At 43.5% G+C, this 25,931-nt stretch overlaps 1 protein-coding gene and 1 long non-coding RNA gene across 3 annotated transcripts in view; one reads left to right on the plus strand and one right to left on the minus strand.

Annotated features, from left to right (window-relative positions):
• The window catches only part of LOC102012792, a 61,723-nt gene that overhangs the window by 1,250 nt on the left and 34,542 nt on the right, over positions 1-25,931 (plus strand). The window contains exons 2-4 of one of the 2 annotated variants that reach the window (XR_264491.2): positions 21,751-21,862; positions 22,204-22,300; positions 23,376-24,152. This is a non-coding gene — a long non-coding RNA (uncharacterized LOC102012792). Of the gene's footprint in view, positions 1-21,750; positions 21,863-22,203; positions 22,301-23,375; positions 24,153-25,931 lie in introns of those variants that run through there. The other variant, XR_001231784.1, reaches the window with a different exon arrangement.
• LOC102012465 (transmembrane emp24 domain-containing protein 11) lies at positions 329-24,448 on the minus strand. Its single transcript, XM_005408689.2, has 5 exons — positions 24,325-24,448; positions 12,422-12,522; positions 2,583-2,708; positions 1,694-1,840; positions 329-518 (listed from the first exon to the last, which is right to left on the minus strand). The coding sequence occupies exons 1-5, from the start codon at positions 24,446-24,448 to the stop codon at positions 369-371; spliced, it is 648 nt and encodes a 215-aa protein (XP_005408746.1). The 3' UTR covers positions 329-368.

Genomic DNA, 25,931 nt, shown 5'->3' on the forward strand with positions numbered 1-25,931 from the left:
TCTAATGCACAATGCTTCTTTATATCAGTTTTGAAATAAGATAATGTGCTTATTTTATCAAATTCAGAAACTACTTTGTTTTTGTTTTTTTTGAGACAGGGTGTCCTTGAACTCACTATGTGGTCAGGCTGGCCTTGAATTTACAGCAATCCTCCTGCCTCGACCTCCTGAGTGTTGGGATTACTGGTGCGCCCACCAGGCCTGGTCTAAAAACTACCTTGTTGATGTAACATTTTATCAATGTTGCAACTCTATAACATTAACTTCAACCTCTGATATCTTTGAAATCATGAAAATGATAGACATTTGTGCATGCATTTTGGTTTATTCAAACATTATGCAAATTATTTGTCTTTAATGGTGGTATTTTAAACAACTTTTTTAGCTATAAAGAAGTCTTTTAGGTATTTCATTTGGAAAATTCCAATTGAAATAAAGATTAACGTTTGTGCTAAAGCCCACCATAAGACATTACTATTTGTATCTTCACTGGTCATTCGAAAATTTTCTTCTCGGTCCTGTGCAGAAGAGAAATAGATAGGTTTAGTTGTTTGAAGTACTAGATATGCAGTGTTTTGTGTTATTAGAGATAAACCCAGAGCTTTGAGCTTTAACCAGTACTTTAAAGCTCAGTACTTTACCACTGAGCTACATCTCCCACCCTTTTAAAACTTTTTTTTAACATTGAAATAGGGCCTTGCTAAATTGCTGAGGCTGGCCTCATACTTGCCATCCTTCTCCTTCAACCTCCAGAGTAGCTGAGATTACAGATCTACACCATCAAGTCTGGTTTAATGTGTGATTTGGAGAGTAAAGTTGCTATAAATGTTCAAGATATTTAATATTACCCAATTAGTGTCTTTTGCCAAAGTGCAGTCCCAGCCAAAATCAGTGGTTTAGCCAAGTATGAAACAGTAAAAAGCAATCTGATAAAACATATTTATGTTTTGGTGTAAAATACCAGTAATTTGATCGGTTACTTTATACATTTTATTTGCAACTATCAGGCAAAGCAGCATTACCTACCCAACAGTGATAGATTTTCATCATTGGAGTCCTTTATGCTGGGCACTATGTCAAGAACTTCCTTCCCTTTTCTAATTATCATACTTGTGCTTACCTTATTTTCCAGATAAAGAAATTGAAGCTTAAAGGTGACACAAAATTAATGAGTGGTAGAGCAGATTTGAGCCCATGTCTGGCCAGTGTCCACTGAACACAGCGAGTCAAAAAAGACTTGAGGGCTGGAGATGTAGCTCTGGAGTACAGCACTTGCCTAACGTATCCAAGGCCCTGGGTTTAATCCCCAATACTACAAAACAACAGCAAAAACAAAAAAACCACTTGATATCACAAGAACGAAATTATGATCTAGAAAGTGGGCATACTTGTGCCTCAAATATATGGAGGGCGTTTGTTTGTTCATTCTGTAAGCCCACGCCCTTTGCTGCTGGCCACCTTGCTCAGTCTGGGGGGATAAAGAGGTGAATGAGCAGCAGTTCTCTTTCCTAGAGGAACCCTTGGTCCAGCAGGCAATGGAGAGAGATTGCTCCCTTCCCGCTCTCTCCATTTCCACTCAGTTCTAGCCTGGAAAGATCCAGGAAGAGGCAGTTTATCCTTGGTCTCGAGGCTTTGTGTTTAGAAATGTGTTCCTGGCAGGAAGAGATAAAATAAGCTGAATAGGCAGACTGACCCTTTGGTAGTTTTGTTCTTTAAGTATTTGCTCAATTTGTTCAATTAGATGTTCAAGCTTGAAGGTAACTTCATTAACTTTGTCCTTCGCCTGAGCAATTGCTGAGTCAAGGTCATGTTCTCCAACTCGAATATCTAAATGGATACGCTATACAAACAGCAGAAAGGAAAAAATGGCATATTTTAAAAACAGTTCCACACTTTTGCCTGGCTTCCCTACTCTCTATGTCCTTTCATTCCTCCCCTCTCCTTTTCCCCCTGCCCCCTTTTCATGAATGGGGCACCACTTCATCCTTCAGCTCCCTTTTCTCCCTGCATGGACTACTCTATTATCTCCTCTACTCTTTACTCTTTCTTGTAATAATAATGCAGTGAGTAACAACCTATTGACCTGAAAATATATGTATATCTTTCTGAACATCAAATTTACTACCAGGCAAATGCTTTGGTACTGAGAAAATTTGATTAATGCTCTCAGGGAACTTTTCTTTATATATAACTGAATTTCTTGCGCTAAAGTACAAATTCTCTTCATCTCTTCTCAAAACACTTAAAAAACAGCCAATCACCATCTATTGTGTAAGTGTTTTATTAGAATTCCATTATTAATTCACTCTTCAGCCTTCACTTGTTTTCAAGCCTGAATAATCACAGTTCTTTTAACCTTCCCTCACAGCTCTTATGTTTCAAACCCTTTAATCAACCTCGTGGCTCTCCTTTGAATGCCTTCCAAGCTCCCCAGCTCCCTCTTTGGTTGCTGCACTGAGAACTGGGCCCAGGACGTCAGTAAATTTCTAGGCAGTCTGTGTGTAATGGTTCTGCATACCAATGTCATGCTTGAATAGTGTGATGCTGTGTTCATCAGCAAGGACATGGGGGTGTATACTCACCAGTTGACTCCCACCAAATGATATAAGCCTTGTAGAATTAGATTCTAAGCAAATGATGTGTTCTCCAGGCAAATGTGAAGTAAAATAGAATGTTCCTTGTGGGCCAAATAACTTCGATAATAATACCTAGGATTGAGGATTTCCATAGTTTAAGTTCATTATTCTCTATATTCTTAGAAATCTTCCCTATATAAATCTATTAAAATTATGCAGTTCCCAAAGAAGAAGTTAAAAGGCTGATAAACATGAAAGCTATTCAGCATTTAAGCAGTACAAAAATTCAAACTAAAGTAAGACATCCCTTGTTTACTACCTGATTGGTAAAGATTTAAAAGTACTCGAGAATATCAGGGTATAGTGGCACATGTCTGTAATCCCAGCCACTGAGGAGGCTGAAGCAGGAGGATTGCAAGTTTGAGACCCTGTCTCAAAAAAATTTTAAAAGGGCTTGGGGTATAGCTCAATGGTAGAGCAATTTGTCTAGCATGTGTGAGAGTCTGGGTTCAATCCCCAGCTTCACACACACACACACACACACACACACACACACACATAGTAGTATGGAGAAATAAACTGGAGAAATAAACTCTCCAAGTACCATTGGATTGTAAATTGAACAGACATTATAGAAAGGAATTAGGCAGTATGTATTAAAAATTACAATGCAAGGCTGGGGATATAGCTCAGAAGCACAAATGCCTGCCAGGCAAGCACAAGGTCCTGAGTTTGATTCCCGGTACAAACAAAACAAAACAAAAACAAGTAAAAATTACAATGTATATCATCACAGAGCCAGCAGTTCTATCTATAGAAATTTATTCTGTGCAAAGTACTCAAAATATATTCACTGTGACATTTGTAATAGGAAAATGGTATTTTTGAAGTAACTTTAATATCTTCAAGTAAAGGGTTAAGTTTAAGGAAAGCCAACTGTTATGGTTTGGATTTGAAATTTCCCAAAAAACTCAGGTGCTAAAGACTTGATTGCCAGCTTTTTGGAAAGCGATTATGAGGACTGACTTCATCTAATAGATTAATCTATTCATGGATTTACAATTTGATGGCTTTATTAGGAGGTGATAAAGACTTAGGAGGTGGGGCCTTCAAAGGGAACCAGTCATGGAGGTATGACCTTACAGGCTGTGCTGTCCCTGGCCCCCTTCTCTCTGCCCCTACTCCCCCCGAACTTCCTGGACACCATGAGATGACAGGAAATGCCACTACACACTTTTGCTGTCATGTTTCTGCAACAGTTCTTAGATATGTTAGAGAAATGGGGTCACAAGGTAAAGCTCTGCCCCCCAAGTTTGACAAATACGTGGATGCAAAGAATCACACTGTAACAAAGCAAAGACCTCTCTGGGAATCAGAGAGGTCTTTTCCAGGTACATCAAATCTATATTTCAACAAAAAATTATAAGCCATACTAAAAGGCAGAAAACACAGTTTAAAGAGATAGAGCAGTTGTCAGAACCAGGTATAGGTGTGGCATGGATGTTGGAATTATCAGGTCAAGAATTTAGAAAAAAAATAGTATGCCAAAAGCTCTAATGGAAGATAGACCACATGCAACAAAAAATGGGAAATATAACCAGAGAAATGCGAATTCTAAGAGAAATCATAGAGATTAAAAAGCACTATAGAAGAAATAAAGAATGGTCTTGATGTCTTACTTAGACACAGCTGGGTGAAGCTCTGCACCTGAGGATGTCACTCTTCAGACTGAAAAGCAAGAGGAAAACTGGAGCAGAACACACAAGAACTGTGGGACGACTGCAGCATGTGTAACTTATGTGTAATGGGACTAAAGGAGAAAGAAGGAAGGGAGAAGTATTTAAAGCAACCATGACAGACTTTTCTCCCAATTAATGTCAGACACCAAGCCACAGATCCAGGCAGGATAAAGGCCCTAAACCAAATAGGAACAATGAAAACTACACATAGACATAGCATAGTAGAACTACAGAAAATCAGGGATAAAGAAGATATCTTAAAAGGTACCAGAGGGAAAAGCCTTACCCACATGGGAGCAATGGTAGGAAGCCACATGGGCAAGAAGAATGAAGTGAAATATTTAATGTGTTGAAAAAATACAACCTAAGCTTCTGTGTCCTTTAAAATTATTCTTCAATAGTGAGGGAGAAATAAAATTTTCTCAGAAAAACAAAAATTGAGGAGTTTGTCTCTAGTAGAACTGCCATGTAGGAAATGTTTTTTGAAAAGTTCTACAGGGGGCTGGGGATTTAGCCCAGCAGCACAGCACCTGCCTAGCAAGCGCAAGGTCGTGAGTTCGATTCCTGGTACCAGGAAAAAAAAAAAGTTCTACAGGCCAGGTGTTGAGCATACACTTGTAATCTCAGTACTAGGGAAGCTGAAGCGGAAGGATTGCTGCAAGTTTGAGGACAACCTGGGCCACAAGGTGAGTTCAAAGCCAGCCTGGACCCTGTCTCAGACAAAACAAAAAGTTCTTCAGAATGAAGGAAAATTATATAAGTCAGAAATTCAAATCTGCTTAAAGGAAAAGCATTGAAGAAGAGTAGGTAGAAGAAAAAATTTTCTTACTCTTAACTGACCTAATAGATGATAGTTTGTTCAAAATAACAGGAACAATGTATCTGTGTTTAGATACGGTGTAAGAACTATTAATAGGGCTGGGGATATGGCTCAGTGGCACAAGTGCTTGCCTGGCAAGTACAAGGTCCTGAGTTTGATACCTGGTACCAAAAAATAAAATAAAATAAAATAATTTTAAAAAGAACTATTAATAGGACTAAGGATATGAAAGGCAGGAGGAATTAGGCACGCTATGTTATGATAAGGCACTTGCACTGTCTGTAGAGCAATACAGTTTTTTGGAAGTGAGCTTGGATTCATTGTAAATGTATATTGCAAACTAGGGCAACTTCAAGTACAGTTATTATGCTAAGAAAGGAGAGAGAATGCAATTATTTAAAAAGGGAAAATAGAACCAGAAAAATGCTCAGTTAATAAAAAGCAGAAAAAGTGGGAGGCAAAATATTGCAACAAAGAGCAAAGACAATGACTATAAGCAATAACAAATCTATAGATAGTAATCCACTATACCGATAATCACTTTAGCTTGGTGTGGTGGCATGTGCCTGTGATTCAGCTACTTAGGCTGAAGAAGGAAGATCCCACGTTTGAGCCCAACCTGGGCAAATTAACAAGACGATCTCAAATGGAAAGGACTGTGTATATAGCTCAGTGCACACTGGATTCAGTCTCCAGTACCACCAGAAACAAAATAAAACGAAACACCAACTGTTAGTCATCTAAATATGAGTTAAAAAACATTGCCAAAATGGGTCAAAAAACAAAACCCAACTACATAATGAAAAAAGGCCCAACTCTCCAAAAAGTCCAGACTTAGTAGTCTTTAACATACAGACGACAAAGTACCAAACAACAAACCACCAAAATATGTGAAGCAAAAACTGACAGAACTGTGAGAAGAAATAGATTAGTCCACCAATTCAATTGAAGACTTCAATGCCTTTTCAAGAGAAATGGATGGATCTCATGTGGGAGGAAGGTAAGGGCATAGTTGACCTCAACAACATCATCAGTTGGCTGGTTGTAACTGACATTTATACACTGCCTCAGCCAACAACAGCAGAATACAGTTTGTTTTTCAAACTCACGTGGGATATAAACCAGGTTAGATCACATTCTGGAACATGTCATACAACACATTTAAAAGACTAGAAATCATATAGTATATATTTTCAGACCACAGTATAGTTAAACTGGAAATCAATAACAGAATGACAAGTGGAAAAACCTCAAAATACTTGGAAATTAAACAGCATACTTCTAGTTAACACATAGGTCACAAAATTTTAAGAGAAATATAAAAATATTTCAAAAACGGAAAATACAACATCAAAATTTGTGGGATGTGGTAAATCAGGGACTAGAGGGAAGTTTAAAATATGGAGCACTTATTAGAAAAGAATAAAGATCTAAAGTTAATGATCCAAGTTTCCACCTTAGGTAACTAGAAAAAGATAAGCAAAAGAAGTACAAAGTAAGCAGAAGAAAAGTAGAAATTAGGGCAGAAATCAATGAGATTAAGTACTAATCAGGTTTCCTGATCCTGGGACCAAATACCCAACACCTACAATTTAAAGGAAGAGAGTAATCTGGTCAAGGTTTCAAAAGGTTCAGTCCATGGTCAGAGGCTCCAGTGCAGAAGCATCATGGTGGAAGGGCATGTGGAGCAAAGACAGACTCCATGCTGTCTGGGAAACAGAGCAGGGAACAGTGCCAGAGAAGAAGGGGCCAGGGACCAGATGCAGTACCCAAAATCACCCCTCCATGACTCACTCAGTCAGACATACCCAGCTGTGTGATTTACTAATCCCTTAGGCAAGCAGTCAAGTTAACAGTCTAGCTTAATTGTCACAGATTGCAAACAGAAATAGAGAAAAATTAAACTAAAAGCTAGTTCTTAAAAAGATCATTAAAACCCATAGGCCTTCAGCCAAAATAAGGGCAAAAAGAGGACACAAATTTCTAATATCAGAAATTAAAGAGAGGACATCTTTACAGATCCCATTAGACATTTCAAGATAAATGCTGTGAACAAGTCTGCACCCACTAATATGATAGTGTAGATGAACTTCTTTTTCTTTTTCTTTTTTTTTGTTACCAGAAATCGAACTCAGGACCTTGTGCTTTCTGGAGAGGTGTATGCTGCTGAGCCCCAGCCCTGGACCAACTTCTTGAAAGACACACTGTGCTAAAATTTGTAAAAAGTTTAAAGAATCCCCCCCAAAATTGAATTGAATTGAATGAATAACCTTCCAAATGAATAACCTTCCAAAATGGAAAGCACCAGTCCCAGATGGATTCACTAGTGAATTCTACCAGACATTGAAGGGAAAAATTTTTCCAATTCTCTACACTCTCTTAAAAGCAGAATACTTTTTTTTTAAACTGGGGACTCACTATGTTTGTTGCCCAGGCTGGTTTCAAACTCTTGGGTTCGAGTAATCCTCCCACCTCAGACTACTCAGTCCTGGGGTTATAGGGCTATACCACTGAAATGATAAGCTGGTTTTAGTGTTTATTTGCAGAGGCAAAAGACTGAGAAAAGCTAACATAATAGTAAGGCTCCAGCTGGACCTGACTCTCCCAGCCCCGAGCCTGCTTGCCAGCAAAAGCACTACTCTCTGTAGGGAATTCAGCTCAGCACCCGAGGCTGTCGTCATCAAGCACAGGATGTTGTGGAGGAGATAAGATACGACAAGGAATTTTGCAGGTCCTAGGAACATCTGGAGACACCTGAAAATTTATACCAGACACTTCAAGGACTTTGCCCACTGAGGTGCAAGACTGCCAGACAACTTTGACCACAGATGTTTATTAATTCTTCCCACCTAATGTACCCTGCCTTCTTTCCATCCATATAAGAGGACCACACTTCTCATTGTTCAGGGAAGGTGGCTTTATCACTGTCTGCCTCCCTGCACCCAGGTATTAAACCATATGCCTAGTTGCTATCACACAAGCCTGGCGAGTGGTCTCTTACCCTGCGTTTGTTAGAATAATGTCGAGGGAGGACTGAGTGAAAGGACTGATACTTTCCAACTTTAAGACTTACTATAAAGCTACAGTAATCACAACACAGTGGTATTGATAAAAGATTAGACAAATGGATTGTTGGGACAGAAATAGAACCACATAAACATAGTTAACTCATCTTTGACAAAGAAATAAAAACAATGCAATGGAGAAAAGACAGTTTTTTTTCAAAACATAGTGCTGGAGTAACTGAACATCCATATGCAAAAAACAACTAGACATGGGCCTTGTGCCTGTCACAAGGATTAACTCAAAATAGATCATAGACCTAAATTAAAATACAAAACAATAAAACTAAAAATTAACAGTGGAAAATCTAGCTGGCCTTGGATTTAGTAGTGATTTGTTAAGTATAGCAAACATGATCCAAGAAAGATTGATATGGTAGGCTCAAAAAGGGAAAAACTGGTGCCCTGGAGAAGACAGTCAGAGAGCAAAAAGATAAGCCATAGACTGAGGGAAAACATATGTGGAAAACATATCTGATAAAGGACTTTTATCTGAAATACATAAAGTGCTCTTAAAATTCAATAAACAGCAACCCAATTTTAAAATGGGCAAATATCTAAACAGTCACCAAAGAAGATATACAGATGAAAAATAAACTTATGAGAATGTGCTGCACACTGTATACCATTAAGGAAATTCAAATTGAAACAAGATACCATTCTACACCTGTTAGAATGGCCAAAATGATAAAGCATTGAAGACACCAAATGCTGGCAAGGATGTGGAACAGCAGGAACTCTGATTCATTGCTGGTAATGCAGTAACTAGGAGAGGCAGATTTTTTTTTTTTTAACTAAGCATACTCTTGCAATGTGATCTAGCAATCACATTCCTTGGTATTTATCCACATAATATGAAAACATGGGTCCACGGTAAAACTTACATACAGTTGTTTATAGAGCCTTTATTTATAATTACCCAAACTTGGAAGCAGCCAAGGTGTCCTTTTATTGGTGAATGTAAAAACTGGCACATTCTGACAATAGGATATTATTCAGCACTAAAGAGAAATGAGCCTTACAACCATGTAGAGACCTGAAAGAACCTTAAACAGATATTAGTAGATGAGAGGCACTGAAAAGACTGCAAAAGAGCCTAGAAAGGCTACACACTGAGTCCAAATGTATGACAGTGTGGAAATCTGAAAAAGCAAAACTATGTAGACAATAAAAAAAGATCAGTGGTTGCCAGAGGTTGAAAAGAAGAAAGGATGACTGGGTGGAGCACAGAGTACCTTTAGGGTAGTGAAACTATGCTGTGATATTCCAACGGTGGACACATATCATTACACATTTGTGTAAACCCATAAAACACACAATGCCAAATGCAATGTAAACTATGGACTTTGTGTGATAGTGACCTGTCAGTGTGGATTCATCCTCTATAACAAACACACCCTTCTCCTGGGGGATTACTGAGGATGGGGGCGCCTCAGTGTGGCAGGACAGGAAACTTTCTCTGTTCTGTACTTTCTGCTCAGTTTTGTTATGAACCTTAAGCTCTAAAAGACAAAGTCTTAAATCATCTTGAAAACAGATATGTATTACGCACATAGAAAAATAAAATATTTTTTAAAAATATCTTTTCAGGGCTGGGGATATAGCTCAGTGGTATAAGTGCCCGCCTGGCAAGTGCAAGGTCCTGAGTTCAATTCCTGGCACCCAGAAAAAATGAATCTTCATTAAAAATATCTTTTCAGTTTTGAAGAAAATAATCTTGTCATGTACTTAATTTCTTTTAATAGGTCATAAAAAGAGAAAGTTTGTCAAATAAGACTACAGCCAAGGGTCAGGGTTTACAACTTACTTCCTTTTTTGTATGAATAGCAAAGAACTCTTCCATAAAGAAATATTCAGTGACTAGTCATTACTTAGTAAATTGTACTTCCAAAGCTTTTATATTCAAGGCACTACAGTCTTGTTCCAGTGAATATTCAATTCAGCAAACATTTTTGATGCTTAGTAGCTTGGCGTATTAGAAAAGAGCACATTTGCGTTTAATTCTCAGTATTACCACTTGTTGACAGTGTGACTTTTTTTTTTTTTTTTTTTTTTTGGTACCAGAAATCAAGCTCAGGACCTTGTGCTTGCCAGGCAGGTGCTGTGCCACTGAGCTACATCCCCGGCCCTGATAGTGTGACATTTTGTAAATCATTCAGAACCAGAGTTTCCTCTACCAGAACATTGGAAATGGAAAAAGGAATATAGAAATATAGAGGTGTGTGTGGCTTGCAACTGTTGTTGGTCTCAGCCCCACCCACCCTACCTGCCAGGTCATTCGTACCCTCAGGCTGTCAATCACATGCCCCCTGCACGGTGATTGAGGCCAACGACACAGACTAACCTGTGCTCTGAACATACTGGCCAAGCAGAAACAGCACTTGTGCAGTACTAGTAGGAAATTTTAAAGGGGCTCTTGGATTGTAAGAAATGTTGAAATGAGAGCTGTTCCTTACGGTCTCACTCCAAGTGGGGAGAGCCTTCTTGAGAATAAGGCCTGCAGCCAAGAATTTTGTCTCTCTGTTAGGCCAGTGAGATACTTATGATCAGTCTATAACATGTATATGCTGAATGTTTACAGAATAAATGAAAGTATTTCACCTCCCTTCTAAAAGGGGATATTGTTTCAGGCCGCTGTGATTTTTTTTTTTCTTTTCTTTTCTATTTTGGACAGGACCTCATTATGTAGTACAGGCTGGCCTTGAACTTGCTTATGTAGCCCAGGCTGGCCCTGAACTCATAGCAATCCTCCTGCCTTAGTCTCCCATCTGTTGGGATTACAGGCATGTGCCACCATGCCCAGCAGCTGTGAACTTATTTAATTACGTAAGAGACACGGTGTTGCTGTGTTCTCTAGGTTGGCCTTAAACTAAAAATGGGTTCAAGTGATCCTGCCTCAGCCTCCCAGTACAGGTACAAGTCACTGCAGGTCAATGTCACTGCTCCTGGCCCAACAATTTTATTTCCAGGGCTGGAGATTGAACCCAGGGCCTTTGTGCCGAGCTACATCCCCAACCATTTTTTATTTTGAGACAGGGTCCTGCTAAGTTGCCCACGTGGGGTTTGAAGTTGGGGTTCTCCTGCCTCAGCCTCCCAGAGTGCTGGTATTGTAGGCACATGCCACCACACCTGGCAGAAGTTGTGTATTTTAAAGAATGAGTCTCTGCCATCTTTTAAAACCAATGACTGAGGTTTTAATCTAACAGTTTTTAACACAACTAAAATTTTGCCTCTGGATTTAATAAGCTTTGGAGACATTTTCAGATTAGTCATTAAAGATGACTGAGAAAGAAGAGAGAATTGCATTTGGTATAGCAAGAAGTGCAGGAGATGGGGGAGTGGGAAGGAGAAGGTAGCTGTCTTGACAGGTGACTGAAGCTACAGAAGTGGTCCCAGTGGACCTCTTGTCCCATAGTCCAGTGGGACCAGGTCCTCCATGGCACAGCTCAGTCACCACATGAGGTGGGTTGTCAGAAGGTCTAGTCTGAGATTGGCACATCAGTCTCTCAGTTTGCATGAGAAGGGGACTTCACCCTGTCACATCAAGTAGCCTCTCCTCCAGGTCGATGCCTGTCCGGTTGTGAAGGCTTTGGCCCACCATCCTCCTGCTACCCTCCACACATGTCCAGGACACCCAGTGTCCATAGATGGACCGAACAGTCCAGAGAACAGCACGGTTAGGAAATGGAGGTCTGTCCATTCACTGTACAGATGAGAAAACGGAGGGCCAGCATGCTCAGAAAACCTGCCCAGGGTTGTAACTGTGGTGACGCTCTGTAGTTGAACTTGGCTCTGACTCTGATCCACACTCCTTCATGTGACCAGGCTAACTTTCCTCCTGCGCTGATGCCAGTGCGGAAAAGAGGTCTGCTTGGCCAGACAGACTGGGAGGCTGCTGCATTACTTGAGAAGGGCTCTGCCAGAATGGGAGGAGAGGGGTGGTCATTTGGCCCTTGTACTTTGGCAAGGCACGTTTAAAGTCAGCAAGCCTCCAGAGGACCAGCATGGGGTCCTCCATTCAATTCCTCTTAAACCTTTGTTCTCCACCGAGACTACAGACGAGGCACTTCCTACATCTGTGTGTCATGCCTTTGGCCTATTCTATGGAGAAAACCATACATTCTTTTTAATTAGTGCTTGCGCAGAACTTCTAAACCTTGAGTGGGGGCACAGGGGCCTTTAGAGGATGAAAAGTTTAGTAATAAAATATAAAAGACTGTTTACCTCCTCATTGTAAGATGTAATAGTCACAAACATTCCCAAACCAGGAGCAGCTTCCAGGAAATCATGTCTGTCTATGTCCCACTGCTGTATCTTGAAAGTCCCTATTTCAAAAATATAATAAATTTATTCTAAAATGTAGAAAACAGTAATAGGGAGCTATTACTATTTAAATTAGCTAATTGTAGCTAATTTAAATGGATTTATCATTCTCCTTTTTTTTTTTTTTTTTTTTGGTTTTTCTCCTGTACCAGGAACCGAACTCATGACCTTGCGCTTGCCAGGCAGGCGCTTTGCCGCTGAGCTAAATCCCTAGCCCCGGATTTATCATTCTCAATTTATTTATATCGCTAAATACTGTTTGCATAGGTTTCATTATGATCAGATTGCCTAAATGGGACACTGGCATACAGAGGATGACTGAAAGTTTCGGGCCAGTTCTGAGTCTTGCTGACGAGGTATCTTGGTAAGCTGTTTCACTGCTCAGCCTCAGTTCCCTAGTCAGAAAAATATCTCCGTGTTCTGAGGACTGTTGAAGCATATAAGTCACTTCTACCTAGAATGTAAACACCACGTGTGCTAAGGTTGAGACACATAGTTCTGGACCTCTCCAACATCCCCTAGGAGTTCTGCCTTTACTGTCTTGCTCCTATACACTTCCAGCAGGACTCCTTTCAGAAGCATAGGTGTAGTCATGTTGGATCTTCGCTTTGATGTCTCCAGAGACATCTCCTGAGGTTTCACACTGATAGCCTCTAGCTTTCTTCCTTCAGTAAGTGGTAGCTACCACACAGCTTAACTCTGCGTTACACCCTTGACAGGTATGGTGGGAAGAAAAGATAGCAACATTCACTGAGCCTTTATGTGCCAGGTGCCTTGCTAAGTACCTAATATGAATCATCTCACTGAATTCTTTAAAATGTATTCAAAGGAAAGCATCCATTTATTCACCCAGTAATCTGACAAGTGTATAATGTTCATCTGCCTTGTAACACTGTTCTGGGTGGTGAGGACAGAGATGGACAAAGTAGGCAATGTCTTTGCTTCCATGGAGCTTTCACACAGATAGGTACAGAAAACAAGCAAATAAATATATAATGTGGGAGGTGGTAAGCACACTAGGAAAAAGCAAATCCCAGGGAGGGGAAGTCAGACAAGGCTCCTTGACATCAGGAAGAGTGAAATATATATATATGTATATATATATATATAAATATATATATATATATATAAATACTATAAAGGTCATAAGGGTGAGGGAAAAGGCACTGTGCTGCCTGGACTTGAATCCTGCCTGTTACTTGCTAACAGCATGACCTTGGATAAGTAAACTTTTCTATGCGTTAGTTTCACCATATAAAAACAGTATACACCAGAAAGGGTTGATGTCATGAAAATTTGTAAATGTGTAAATCACTCACTTAGAATAGTTTGGCACATAAGCCGCATTAAATGTGATACATATGTACATGATTTTAAATATAATACATGAGCATAAAATTATAAATGTATCTACATACACTATTTTTTATAAGTCTTATGCCTTCTCCCTTAACAACACAATATGCTCTCTCCATCTAGGCAGAGATGATTCAACTCAGGGTTCAACTGCAGAGATCCCAGGGACAGCAGAACTTAGGAGCACTCAAGGAAGAGCAGGGGGTTAGAGTGAGGTTAACAGGGAGAGGTAGGGGATGAGGTTGAGGGGTGGCTGGGCCAGGTCTTGAAGGACCACAAGTCCATTGTAAGGACTTGGGGAAATGATTGAGGAGTGAAACAATGTGCTATTTATTTATTTACTTTTTGGAGGGTACTGGGACCTCACGTTTGCCAGTCAGGTGCTGTGTCACTGATCTAAATCCCCAGCCCCAACAATGTGCTTTTCAAAAAACTTCTTTATTTCCTGTTGTAAAGAGAAAGCAAAGAAGATTAAGGGTAGAAGCAATGAGTGGTTGTAGTCAAAGTAACAGTGGTGGAGGTTGTAAAAATGTATTGGAATCTCCATTATTGTCTCCACTCCACAGTTTGGAAACCGGGTCTCAGAGAGGTGAAGTCACAACCCAAAGTCACATAGATGCCATATTGTAGAAGCAAAATTAGAACTGAGTCAGTCTGATTCCAAAGCCCGCAGCTTTAACTTCAGTACTGCAGGGCCACCCTAGAAGACAGGGGGATGAGGCCCTGACAGGAACTGCAGAAAGGAACTTGACCATGGATGCCGACCATGAAGGGCCACCCCTGGGCAGTGAAGTCCTCTTTGGGAACACTTAGAAGGTGCATTTCCTGGGACAGAAAGCTACGGCAGCACCATCCCTGCCTGTGTTTTGCAGTGGCTTTAGTCCAGACTGCTCTTAAACAGTACTGGGTAAACAGTGCTGGCCTACCCATCCCACCATGAGTCTGCAGACTTTACATAGAATGCATATTCAGTGCTGTTCAGAGCAGTCTATCCAAGAAGCTCTTTCAGAAGATATCAGTGCTTCTTGACAAGATGGTATTGATTCATTCCATCCTATCCCTTCTGCTGGTTACAACTGAAAACCTTGGGCAAAATGTATGAGACAACTATCTGAAGACTCCAAAAGGTGGAGAAAAGAAAGTAGGACTTTGGATTTCAATATATAACTGGAACAATGGACACTAGAACAATGTATAACCTACAGCTGAAGATGAGAGAGAAGAGAGAGACCCTGATGTATCAAGGCAAAGGAATAGGATGCCCTGAAGGATGAACACCCAGAAAGGAAGTGTACTCTTCCCTACTGGATGCCTCAGCGATGGAGCCTGGGCAGAGCGCTGGCCACATCCTTACCGGGCATTGAGAGAAGTGTAGACTCAGCACCTTTTCTGGGCACCAGAGAACTAGGGAGGACTACAGAGAGGAGGAAGCTTCAGAAAAGAGCAAATCTGGGTAAGAAGGTCCTGTGTGCACCCCAGTCAAACTGGCTAGAATCAGTACAGCAAAAATTCAAGAATCCAGTTGTGGGTGGAATGTCGGTTGTATTTCAAATTGTGCTCTAGACAGCGTACAAGCAGAGCAGACCAGAATAGTAGTACAAAGTCTCAGAAAACTAAATTAACACTAGAATGTGCATTCTGAATCTGCATGGAGTGACTTTCTGGTAAAATAGAGTATAATTAAAGAGGAGCCAAAGTCATAACAATACTCAAACATACTCATAACAATATTGTCTGGGATACAATCCATAATTGCTCATGACTCCAAGAATCAGGAAAATATCAATTTGAATGAGAAAGACAGCTAACACACAAACAGCAAAATGACACTGTTGGGATTATCCAACAATTTTAAAGCAGCCGTCATAAAAATGCTTCAATCAGTAGTATGAACACTCTTGAAATAAATGGGAAAATAAACTCTCAGCAATAACAAAGATATAAAAAGAACAAAATAGACACATTAGGACATGAAAAATAGAGTTAAAATGTTGATAAATGATCTCAGTGAATGGACCCAGTTTTTTTAAAAAAGATGACAGAGTCAGTGAACTTAAATAAATGGAAATAATCCAGTGTGAACAACAGAGAGGAAAAAGCTTCTAAAGAAAGTCTCCTTGGGCTGGGGATATAGCTCAGTGACACAAGTGGCTGCCTGGCAAGCGCAAGGTCCTGAGTTTGATTCCCGGTACCAAAAAAAAAAAAAAAAAAGAATCCTTGACCTGTGGGACAATAATCCAAAGTCTAGAATTTATGGAGTCCAGAGGACAGAAGGATGAATGAAGGGCTGAAAAAAATGCATACAAGGAAATAATGGCGGCAAACTCCCTAAATTTGGTAAATGATACAAAGCTATACATTCAAGAAGCTTAGCTTACCCAAAACAGGATGCCTTCCCCAATCCATCCCCTCATACATCACAATCAAATTTTGAAAATGAAATAAAAAAAAGTTTAGAAAACAGGAGAGAATGCGTGACAGGTAGGGCAGCAATACTAATGAATGATAGCAGATTTGTCCCCAGAGACATGGATGCCGGCAGACACAACATCCTTCAGCTGTTGAGGTGAAGTAATTGCCAAGCAATTCTAGATTTATTAAAAATATCCTGGAGGAATGCAGGTGAAATATTCTTAGATCAAGGAAAAGTAAGAGAATTTGTCATGAGAACACATGCAATAAAAGAATTGCTACGGGAAGGCCTTCAAATAGAAAGGAAATTTGGAACGTTAGGGTTAAAGACCAAGTATGGTAGATGTCTGGGGAAATCTATAACAGGCCACTGTCCATTTAAAAAACTGACAGTTTAAAAATGGCAGTTACAGACTGTGATGGTTAATTGCCTCCCTCTTGCTGGGGTGTCCCTGTTCTGTTAGGGGTCACCCCCTTATTTTTCTAGGATCCATCTTGCTAGCCCTGTATGGCTTGTCCACACAGAACATTCTTGCCAGCACAGCTTGTTCAAACCTGGCCCCTTGACCGCACTCCATGAGGTACTGGAGAGCAGGAGGGGTTTCATCCTTCTTAGGGTTTTGGCGCCGGAACTAAGGTAGCATTTGGCTGTGTTGTAGAGGCTCAATAAATATTTGTGGAGTAAATGAAAATGTGTTCCACACGGTATATGTTTAATAAACGATTTTGAATGAATTAGTGGCAGCTGGGCCCTGTCAGAATGCCAATAGTCCTGGCACACTGCCTTGAGTCATCAGAACGGAAGAGAGTCATTTTTGCCTGCCTGATCCTCTAGCCCTAAATACGTGCCACCACACCCTGGCCCTCAGACAGCGGGGCAGTGATGGAGGTGTCATGTTCTGAGCTGCCAGTAGATGGCAGAAGAGAAGCACCGCTCACTGCAGCGCAAGCTCGGGGTCAAGATGGTGTGAATGAAAGAACCGTGAAACTAACATCCCCACAGAAACCTAGCACCCACAGGGCAAGGCACCTTGTCACACTTCTCACCGCACAGCCTCCACACGTTGAGGGGAGCAGGGATGTAGCTCACTGGGTGTGTCATCGTGAGCAAGACACTGGACTGCTTGCAGCCTCAGCTCTCAGTTACGAAATGCAAACTAATCTTTGTACGCTGCTTAATGCAGAGTTTAGCACCTTGTAAGCTCTGTGCAAGCACCTGATAAATAAATCTGCACACTATTACAGAGTTTTGAATGTACAAAGTATTTTCCTATCCATTCTCTTTTAATACTGCATCCTGTAAAGCAGGTAGAATACCATTTAACAGGTGAGGGGCCTGAGGCCTGTGAAGACTGAGTGACTTACCTAAAGTCATCTGGGTAAGTGGCAGAGCAGGGATACTTTATGCTTCAGCAGGGCTGAGTCCCAGATTAAGAGCATGGTCCCCACAAATGGCACCATACTCTTGCTGCAGGCCTGACGGTGCAACCTGTATGCTGGGTCAGCCCCACATACCAGCTGTCCACATCCCTTCTGCTCAGGTTCTCAGCATAGTGGACTCAGGCTGGCCATGCTGGGCACTGTGGGAGGTGAGTGGCCCCTGGGTCATGCCTCTTCGGCCTACTGGACAGATGTGGTAGTCAGCCCTTCCCTCTGAGCCCTGTTGTGGTGCCCCATTTGCTCCAGACTGAGTCTTTGAGGCTGGAACTGTGGGTCACTCGGGTTGGTATTAGAAAAATAAGAGCATTCATGTGGGAATTATAGGAAGCAAAATCTCACCTACAAATTCTGGATATTTGGCATTATTCTCCTAGCCTTTTTACTATAAGTATGTACTATATTTTATAAAAACGTACCTTGACTTTTCACCTAATTATTGTGATCATTTCTTCATGCCTTAAACATTCATCTGTAACCTAAATAGAGGTCTGTTGAAGAGGAAGGTCCAGCATCCTTGCCCAGTGCTGAGTATACAGCATGGCAGACATGAGTGGTCCCTCTGCAGCTGATGGATGAGTGGAATGGTGATGGGATTCCCTGCCATATGGTGGCTCAAAGCCCATGGTCTGGTTGACCTCTGGCTCCAACACTTAAGGATATGCGATCTTGGGCAGGTGTGTGAGACCTCTCAGAAGTAAGCAGGGACAGTAGCTCTGCTCTATCTTGTAGGGTAGTTATGGAGCTAAGAGTTAAAACACAGCCCTGAGAATACTGCTGGGCCCAAGTGATCACTAGAACGTGCCAAGCACAATGAACCAATCCTTTCCGTGTAGGGCTCATCAGGGCAAGTGACAGAGGAGGTACTGTACTTACTTAAGAACCTTCTGTGGCTCCCCCTTGCTCTTAGGATGATTTCCAAACTCAGGAATGCACCCCAGCCTTCAGGACCTGGCCCCACTTTCTCAGGATCACACTGCCTGCTTGCCTAACCTGGAAGTAGCAGAGAGACCTCCAGAATGGTCAGCGCTGCTTAAACTGAGACTTCCAGGCTGAGGGAAAAGATCCTGTAAATTTCCACTGTCACTTGGGAGGAAAGATAGTCTTGTCTAGTGGCTCCTGAGATTTTTGCTTCATGTTGGGTCTCCTGGAACCGTTCGTGCTGCTGGCACCTGGCTGCACCCAGGTGTTCTGATTAACTAATGGTGGGCACAGAAAGCAGTTGCTTTCCAGAGTGCTGTGAACCTGTTGATCTTTCCTGGGTGTTTTGGCCTAGGAGGGTATGTATTTCCCTAGAGTCTTCCTGAAACTGAGGTGGGGAGTGAGTTGCTGATGGAAGGTGTGTAGATCATCAACGTAGAGCTAACGCGTTATTGCAAACCGAGTCACGCCGGCCAGAACAATCCAGAGGCTCATGCCACTGGTCACTCACTAGCACCCCCCAGCAACCCTATGCAAATTCAAAGACAGATTATTTCTGTCTGATTTTGTATTTTACATACATTTATGTATTTGTGTCTGGCCTTTTAAGCCAGCCTTGGGCTTGTGGGCTTCATCCGGGTTCTTACAGGTAGGCATGATATTTTATTGTCATTGCTGTTCACTAGTTCGTTAGAATAGGCGACTTCTTTATGTTTGTCTGTGGATAGGCACTTGAGCTGACTCTAGTTCAGGGCAGTGTAAATGGGGCTGCTGTGGAGACTTGTGCACGTCTTTTGGGTAACACACACACTTCCTGTGTTCACTGGGCCTACCATGTGCCTGTGTTGAACTTCAGCAGATACCAGAATGGGGTGCCTGTCTGTGGCCAGCAGTGTGTCAGAGCTTGCACACATATTTCCTGTCCTCCTCGCTGTGGCATTCAAAGAGTGTGCAGCAGAATCTCAGTGGGTTTGGCTTGTACTACCCTAGTGACCAGTGGACTCCAATGCCTTCTCACCCATTCCCTGGTGGTAGAGGGCTTCTCTCCTGGGACACAACTGTTTGCTTTCTGCCGGCTCTTCTATCCTTGAACCCCCACCCCACTATGTTGTCATTTGCAGTGTAGAGATGGCAGACATCTTTATCTTCACATTGATTTTTATATATTTGTCACTTTTGACCACTAAGTGGAAACAGTTGAATTTTGTTTATCCTTTAATTTGTTGACGGACACAGATGATTTCCATGATTTGGCTATTTTAACGAATGCTGCTGTGACCACTGATCAAACTGAGGCTTTGGTTTCACTTCTTTTGGGTGTTGGCCGAGGAGTGGGTAGTTGGAGCTTCCGACTGTAGCTATCCTAAGCTCCTGAGCTCAGCACGGCTCTGCAGTTAACCTGAAGCCACCCTGCAGCTTCTCTTTCCCTTGTGGCACTTGCGTCCTTGGCGCAGGTTCTGCTCCAGCGAGGACCCTGAGGTGTGGAAGACCTGCGAGTGCAGTCTTTACCCCACTGGACTGAATGATAGATAATATCCATTTAACCTGGGGCTTCCTCCCTCCTGTCTCCTGCTCTCACTAAGACTTGTACTTGAACACACGGTGCTTGAGTCACATCGGGGGGCATGTTCAAAGGGAGCATCCAGGAGCAGCATTGTTTGCTGACTGGATGTGAGTTCTGAGAGTTCTCCTACTGAACAGTCTCCGCATTCTGATTTATGCCCCATGGCACTTCTCCCTTTCTACCAGTCCCTGCCTTTGATAAGGGACTTGTTCTTTAAAAAAAATCCCCCAGGACCAGTAAGTGGTTTGAAACTCACCAGACAGGAGTAGTAAGGTTTACAGTTGCCACTCCGGGGTTTGTCTCCTTGTTCCTCTCACCTTTCCCAGCCTCACCAGCACAGCTGTTTATCGCTTTTGTAACTCAACAACCTGGAGGTTGTTGAGCTAAGAGGGACAAGGTCAAATGTCCAGAAGGTGTCTAGCTTTGGAGTCTCCAGGTTCCCAGAGCAAGGACTTCCTGTGCTGGCAGGGCCTTTGGCTGGTGCTCTTGGGTGCACAAGCCCTGTGTTGTCTGCACAGCTTCTGGTGGGAGCTGGAGCTCAGGCCTCTGCTTCTCAGGTGCTTTCAGAGAGGGGTTCAGTCAAAGCTGCACCCACTTGTCGAGGAGGCTTTGGACAGGTAGATACTCAGAGGCAGGTGAGTAAATAGGTCAGAGAGTGTCCACAGGGTGGGAACTGGCCTTGCTGAGCACCTGTAGCAACTCTGGGACATGCCAGGTGCTGCTGCTGCAGGGCAGGTGGTATCCCCCGTGCAGGTATAAGGAACAGAGCTGAGTCACCAGCAACAACAGTGAGAGCCCTTCTCTGTCCACGCTGGCAGCTCCCTGTCTGCTTTGTGCTGTGACCCTCTCTCTGCACTTAGCTATGGTGCTCTACAATGTTACTACCTGTTAAGCACCATGAAGGCAGGACTGTCTTTTTTAATTCCTCGTGTCTAGATCAATGGCATGGTGGGTGGGTAGGTATCCACTGAGCAATGGCATGGTGGGTGGGATCAGTAGGTATCCACTGAGTAAGTAGATAGAGGAAGAGCAGTGGGTTGCGGGGAGGAAGACAACCTTTAGAAGGAAGAGAGGATGGATGTGGGTTCGAGGCAACTTCAGTGCCCAGGGAGCTGGAGTCCAGTTCTGGGCAAAGCCAGAGTGCTGCAAGCACCTAGAGGGATGGGCTCACGGCTTTGCAGAGAGCAGGCTGTGCCACACGGCTGCAACTCCTTTCCATTAGGGTGTGGGGTCATATGTTACACAAATGGACTGAGGAGAGGCCGTGTGTCACAATCCTCAGCGAGGTCAGGAAGTCAGGGACTGCACATCCAGGCATGATTGCAGTTAAACACCAGCTAGTGGGTTCATCTCAGCATGGTCAGAAGTCTCAAAAACCATGGTGTTAGGCCAGGGATATAGCTCAGCAGCATAGCACCTGCCTGGCAAGCACAAGGTCCTGAGTTCGATTCCCAGTACAAACAAAACAAAACAAAACAAAAAACCGTGGTCAATCCTGCAACATGTCAATGCTGATTTGCATTAACTCATTTGCTCCCAGGTCAGACTGCAGAGGGCTACGGGAGCATAGAGACAGCAGGACGGACGCACCTCTTCTGTCCTCAATGCCTTTAAACTGGTGCCCATGTTAAATCCAAGCAATGACCGCATTGGTGAGTGACCAGGAACCAGAAAAGAGACCTGGGATGCCCTCCTGCCTAGTCCCAATGAGCCCCAGGATTTTCCCTTGCCAGATTCCCCATGAGCCCTGGTGCATGCTGCTGTGGCCTCTCTGACCTGAGGAAAATTGTTCTCACTGTCATTTGTGTCATATTTGTACCATGACTCACTGCAGTTGTTTGTGTAGTTGGGTTGATAAGTTTGTTTTCCTTTTTCTCTTTCTACTCTTTCCTGTGATGGGTCCTGTTTTTCCATATTGAATAATAACTCTCTGTTCTTTTATTTATTTACTTATTTTTACTCTCTGTTCTTTTAAATCCCCAATTTTTTCCAGGGCCACCCACTCTTCTACCTATCTCCATAGCCTGTTCCCTGGGCCTACACACACCTGTTCTCCAGGCACACCTGCCCGCCTGGGTCCTGGTCAGCAGGTAAGTCCTCTTTTCTTTTCAATTATGCCCTTGTGCTGCTGCCTCTGCCTGCCCTGTCCTCCCCTCTGAGCCCCTGTCTCTGGTTCACCTTGACCCAAGCCAGACACCTTGTTGCTGTGCTCTGCCCCAGAGTGGACATGAGTGGCTTGGGGGAGTGAGCCTGAGAGGAACCTGGGGTTAGTCACCCCCCTTGTGGTACAGGGTCTTTCAGATAGCAGCGCAAGGTGAGAAGATGGAGCATGGGTCCGTCGGTCCTGCCCTATAGACAGCAAGACAGCACTGCCCAGCAGGAAGGATATAAAGCTGCCTTGGGTGCAGGGGCAGAGGCTGGGCAGCATGGTGGCTCCTTCCAGATCCACAAGATGGTACCCAAGGCCAGAGTCTTTAATTCTGGCACTCCAGGGCCTCGCTGTCCTCTTTTAAAGAAAAACTAAAATTATGACCTTCCACAGTTCCAAGGTTATTCTGCAGTTTCTATCTTCTAAGCCTACATACCTGAGGGGCAGTGGCCAGGGACACTGCAGAGTAAGGACCTAGAAAGGCCTGCAGATGTGGAGGCAGCAGCAGACCAGGGAGGAGCAGTGTGCAGTAGTGTCCAAGGGAGCTGGGACAGAGAGACTCGACTCAGGATGAGGAGCCAGCCCTGGAGAGCTGGGGGCTGCAGGTCAGACTGCATCAGGAACTGGCCAGTAGGGCCAGGCTTCCTGCCTCTAGCACCTCCAGGGTGTCAAGGACTCTCCAGCTACAACCCCTTGAATTGCAGGTTGGGAATTCTACTAGTTCCTAGAAAAATGGCCAGCTGCACTGGGGATTCACAAAGGCGGCTAACATTCCCCATTCCTGCTCTGTGTGTGGACCAGGGTGGGCCAGGTTCTGGAAGCCTCACAAAGATGAACTCTGCACACAGCTGAAGAGGCAAGGCAGTTATGGGGCTCACTCACAGTGCTGGGAGGCAGGTCTGAGGTCTGGACGCAGAAGTCTTGTTCAGACACGCTCCTCCCACAGTGACTGGGAGAGCAGGGGGCCTGCCACTCAGTGCCCACCATATCTGTCCTGTCCTCTCTGCTCCCCTCAGGTGCCACCCCATGCTGTGCTCTCACGGCCTCCTGCGTCCTGCAGTTACTGCCATTTGGCAGGCTGGGCCATCACTGTTTGAAATAGAACACTGAAATGCAATGGCCAAGATGAACTGAAAGGAGAATTCAGCGCTACTCAATGTTAGGTTAAATGGGATATAAAAATGTGTGATCAGAGCTTGTAAAGAATACCTCTAGATTTAGCTGCTGCTGCTCTTCTTGCATTAAAGAAGATAGATAATCTGATGCTGATTCTGCTTGAATGTTGGGTATCTTACTGGATTTCCCACACGATTCTGAAACTGGTGGAGCTTATCTCTTTCTCAGAGGTGCACAAAGGTGCACAAAGCACAGGAAATGTGCAGACATCGCCGTGGCCACATGGGCACTCTGGTCTGAAGATCTCACATATTTCAGCCTCCAGCCCCAATTAATATGCTGAATGGCATCAGAGATTGTTATGCTTAAGGATAACTGATGACCAGAACCACAAATCAAGCTTGGATTCTGGTCCAAGCCAGGCTTCCTGCTTTATAAATATACAAGTCACTCACTCACAAGGCTGTTTTCACATCAGCTTTGCATAACTTGGTAAGCTATCAAGAGATGACCATACAGTATTATGTTCACTGCCAAATAGTACCGAGTCCAGGAGATCAGCATAATACCATAGAAAGACATCTGGATTCATCATTCAACAAGGCACATCTCTGTCAATGAGTCCTTGATTGATCAATATTGCATGTCTCTGTTTTCATGAGAAACCACTTTGAAGATATCAATATGTAATACAACAAGCATTGTTAATTTCCTACCACTTTGTAACTCTGTATTGTCTGTACTGTTTTTTTGCTATTTTGTAAAAGGTTGTCTGTATGTTAATGTTTTCCTCCTTTTATTTTTAAAATAAAAAAACAAAAAACAAAAAACAAGGCACACCTTACCTACCTGTGACCCATGTTTCACTTGGAATATCTTGTATTATGCATTTCTCCTCTCGTTCCCCTGAGTGGAAATAAAATGCAGCTGAAAGTGAAAAATTAAAACAGAAAAGTAGTATTAAAATATGCATTTTGTCTCCTTTCACTGCTCCCGGTAGTGCTTTCTTTGAAGTGGAGCAATTGCAAGTGACTGTGTATTTAGTGCTTACACTCTATTGGGTAGTCCTGTAAAATTGATTTTTGTGAGAAGTGACATATGGTGCCTATGTGTGGGCAGGTGATTGCAGCAAGTCCCAGTGAAAGTAGACACCTGGTAAGTAGACGCCCAGGTAAAGAGACACCTGGACCATGGGGCTTTTTCCAAGCACGGTTACAGAAGATTTGCTGCTCTGTAAAGATTTTGCGTGGTTGTAGGGAGTGACAGGCAGCGTCAGGCCGGGAGGAGTGCTGGAGGAAAGCTCCGGCCCAGCGCGGACCTCTGCGACTGATGTGAAATGCCACGGCCTGGCAGGAAGCGAGGGGGGAGGCCTGAAGTGGGGTCAGGGCGCAGGGAGCTGGCAGGAAGACAGGCAGCGTGTGAGTAAGGGTGGGAAGAGGAGCAGGTGGGAAATGAACTCATTCGGGACCCTGGCTGAGAAGAGGTGGGAGCCAAGTCGACTCTGAGCCTCAGTTTCCTCGTGAGAAGGAGTGAGATCACTGTACTCAGTCTTCCCTTTTGCCTTTGGAGTCTAGAGTTTTTTATAGGCCTTTTAGTTTGAAATATTTGTAGAGTCTCAGGAAGCTGCAAGAACAGTAGAAAGGTGTCTTGAGTCCCCCCACACCTACCCTCCCAGCAATCATACCCTGGGACTAGGGTGCAGTGTGGTGAGGACAACTGTGTGACTATAGAGCTCACGTGGACCTCCTCAGGCTTCGCACACTGCATTTGTGTGTGCACTGCACGCACTATGTAAGAACACTTTGACAGCACTGTGGAGCGCTCTCAGGACAAGGGGAAGAACGGACAACTGCAGGCTCGTGGTGTGTAGCAGAGACTGGTCTGCAGCCTTGGCTGTGATGCTGCTGAGCATGTGTGTGTCTGGCAGGGTCACCCCCCAGCACTCTTGTGGGGACACTGATGTGACTGGCATGGGGTACAGCTCTGTGGTGCCCACCGGCAGGCATGTGTGTAGGGGTGGCTGCATCTGCTCTGGTGCTGGGGGAGCCGCTGCTGGAGAGCCTGCAAGAGCACTGCAGGCGCCTCCACCCACACCCGCCGGAGTCCCTCCTCTGAGCCAGCACTGCCCGCCCTCTTCCTGGGTGCTGCCCTGCACCGCTCTTCCCCCGGGCACCTGCACTTCCCTTTTGGGAAGCATCGCAACACAGTTTCCAAGCCTGGACTCTGGCCCTGTCTCTGTTCACCTGCTTGGTCCCTTTCCTCCTATGTGACCCTGGCAAGTCCTGAATCACTCACTGCTTCAGTTTCCTCACCTACAAAGCTGAGGCAGTGACAGCACTCACCTCACACACTGGTCGTAAAGCACTCAGGTCAGCCCCAGCACATAGCACACACTGGTGAGGGTTTGCCATTATGATCGTAGAGCTGGCGTCTCCTTCCTTCCTTCCTTCCTTCCT

This window comes from Chinchilla lanigera, unplaced genomic scaffold (genome assembly GCF_000276665.1).
Source record: "Chinchilla lanigera isolate Chin_1 unplaced genomic scaffold, ChiLan1.0 scaffold00113, whole genome shotgun sequence".
Lineage (NCBI taxonomy): Eukaryota > Metazoa > Chordata > Mammalia > Rodentia > Chinchillidae > Chinchilla > Chinchilla lanigera.

Bases quoted from the DNA above. Each gene is read 5' to 3' on its own strand.
- LOC102012465 (XM_005408689.2), bottom strand. From the start codon at position 24,448: ATGCATATTTTAATACTACTTTTCTGTTTTAATTTTTCACTTTCAGCT. The intron at 12,523-24,324 runs GTAGGTAAGGTG...TTTTTGAAATAG, and splicing joins AAGTGAAACATGGGTCACAG to GGACTTTCAAGATACAGCAG. The intron at 1,841-2,582 runs GTGAGTATACAC...CTGTTTGTATAG, and splicing joins CATTTGGTGGGAGTCAACTG to CGTATCCATTTAGATATTCG.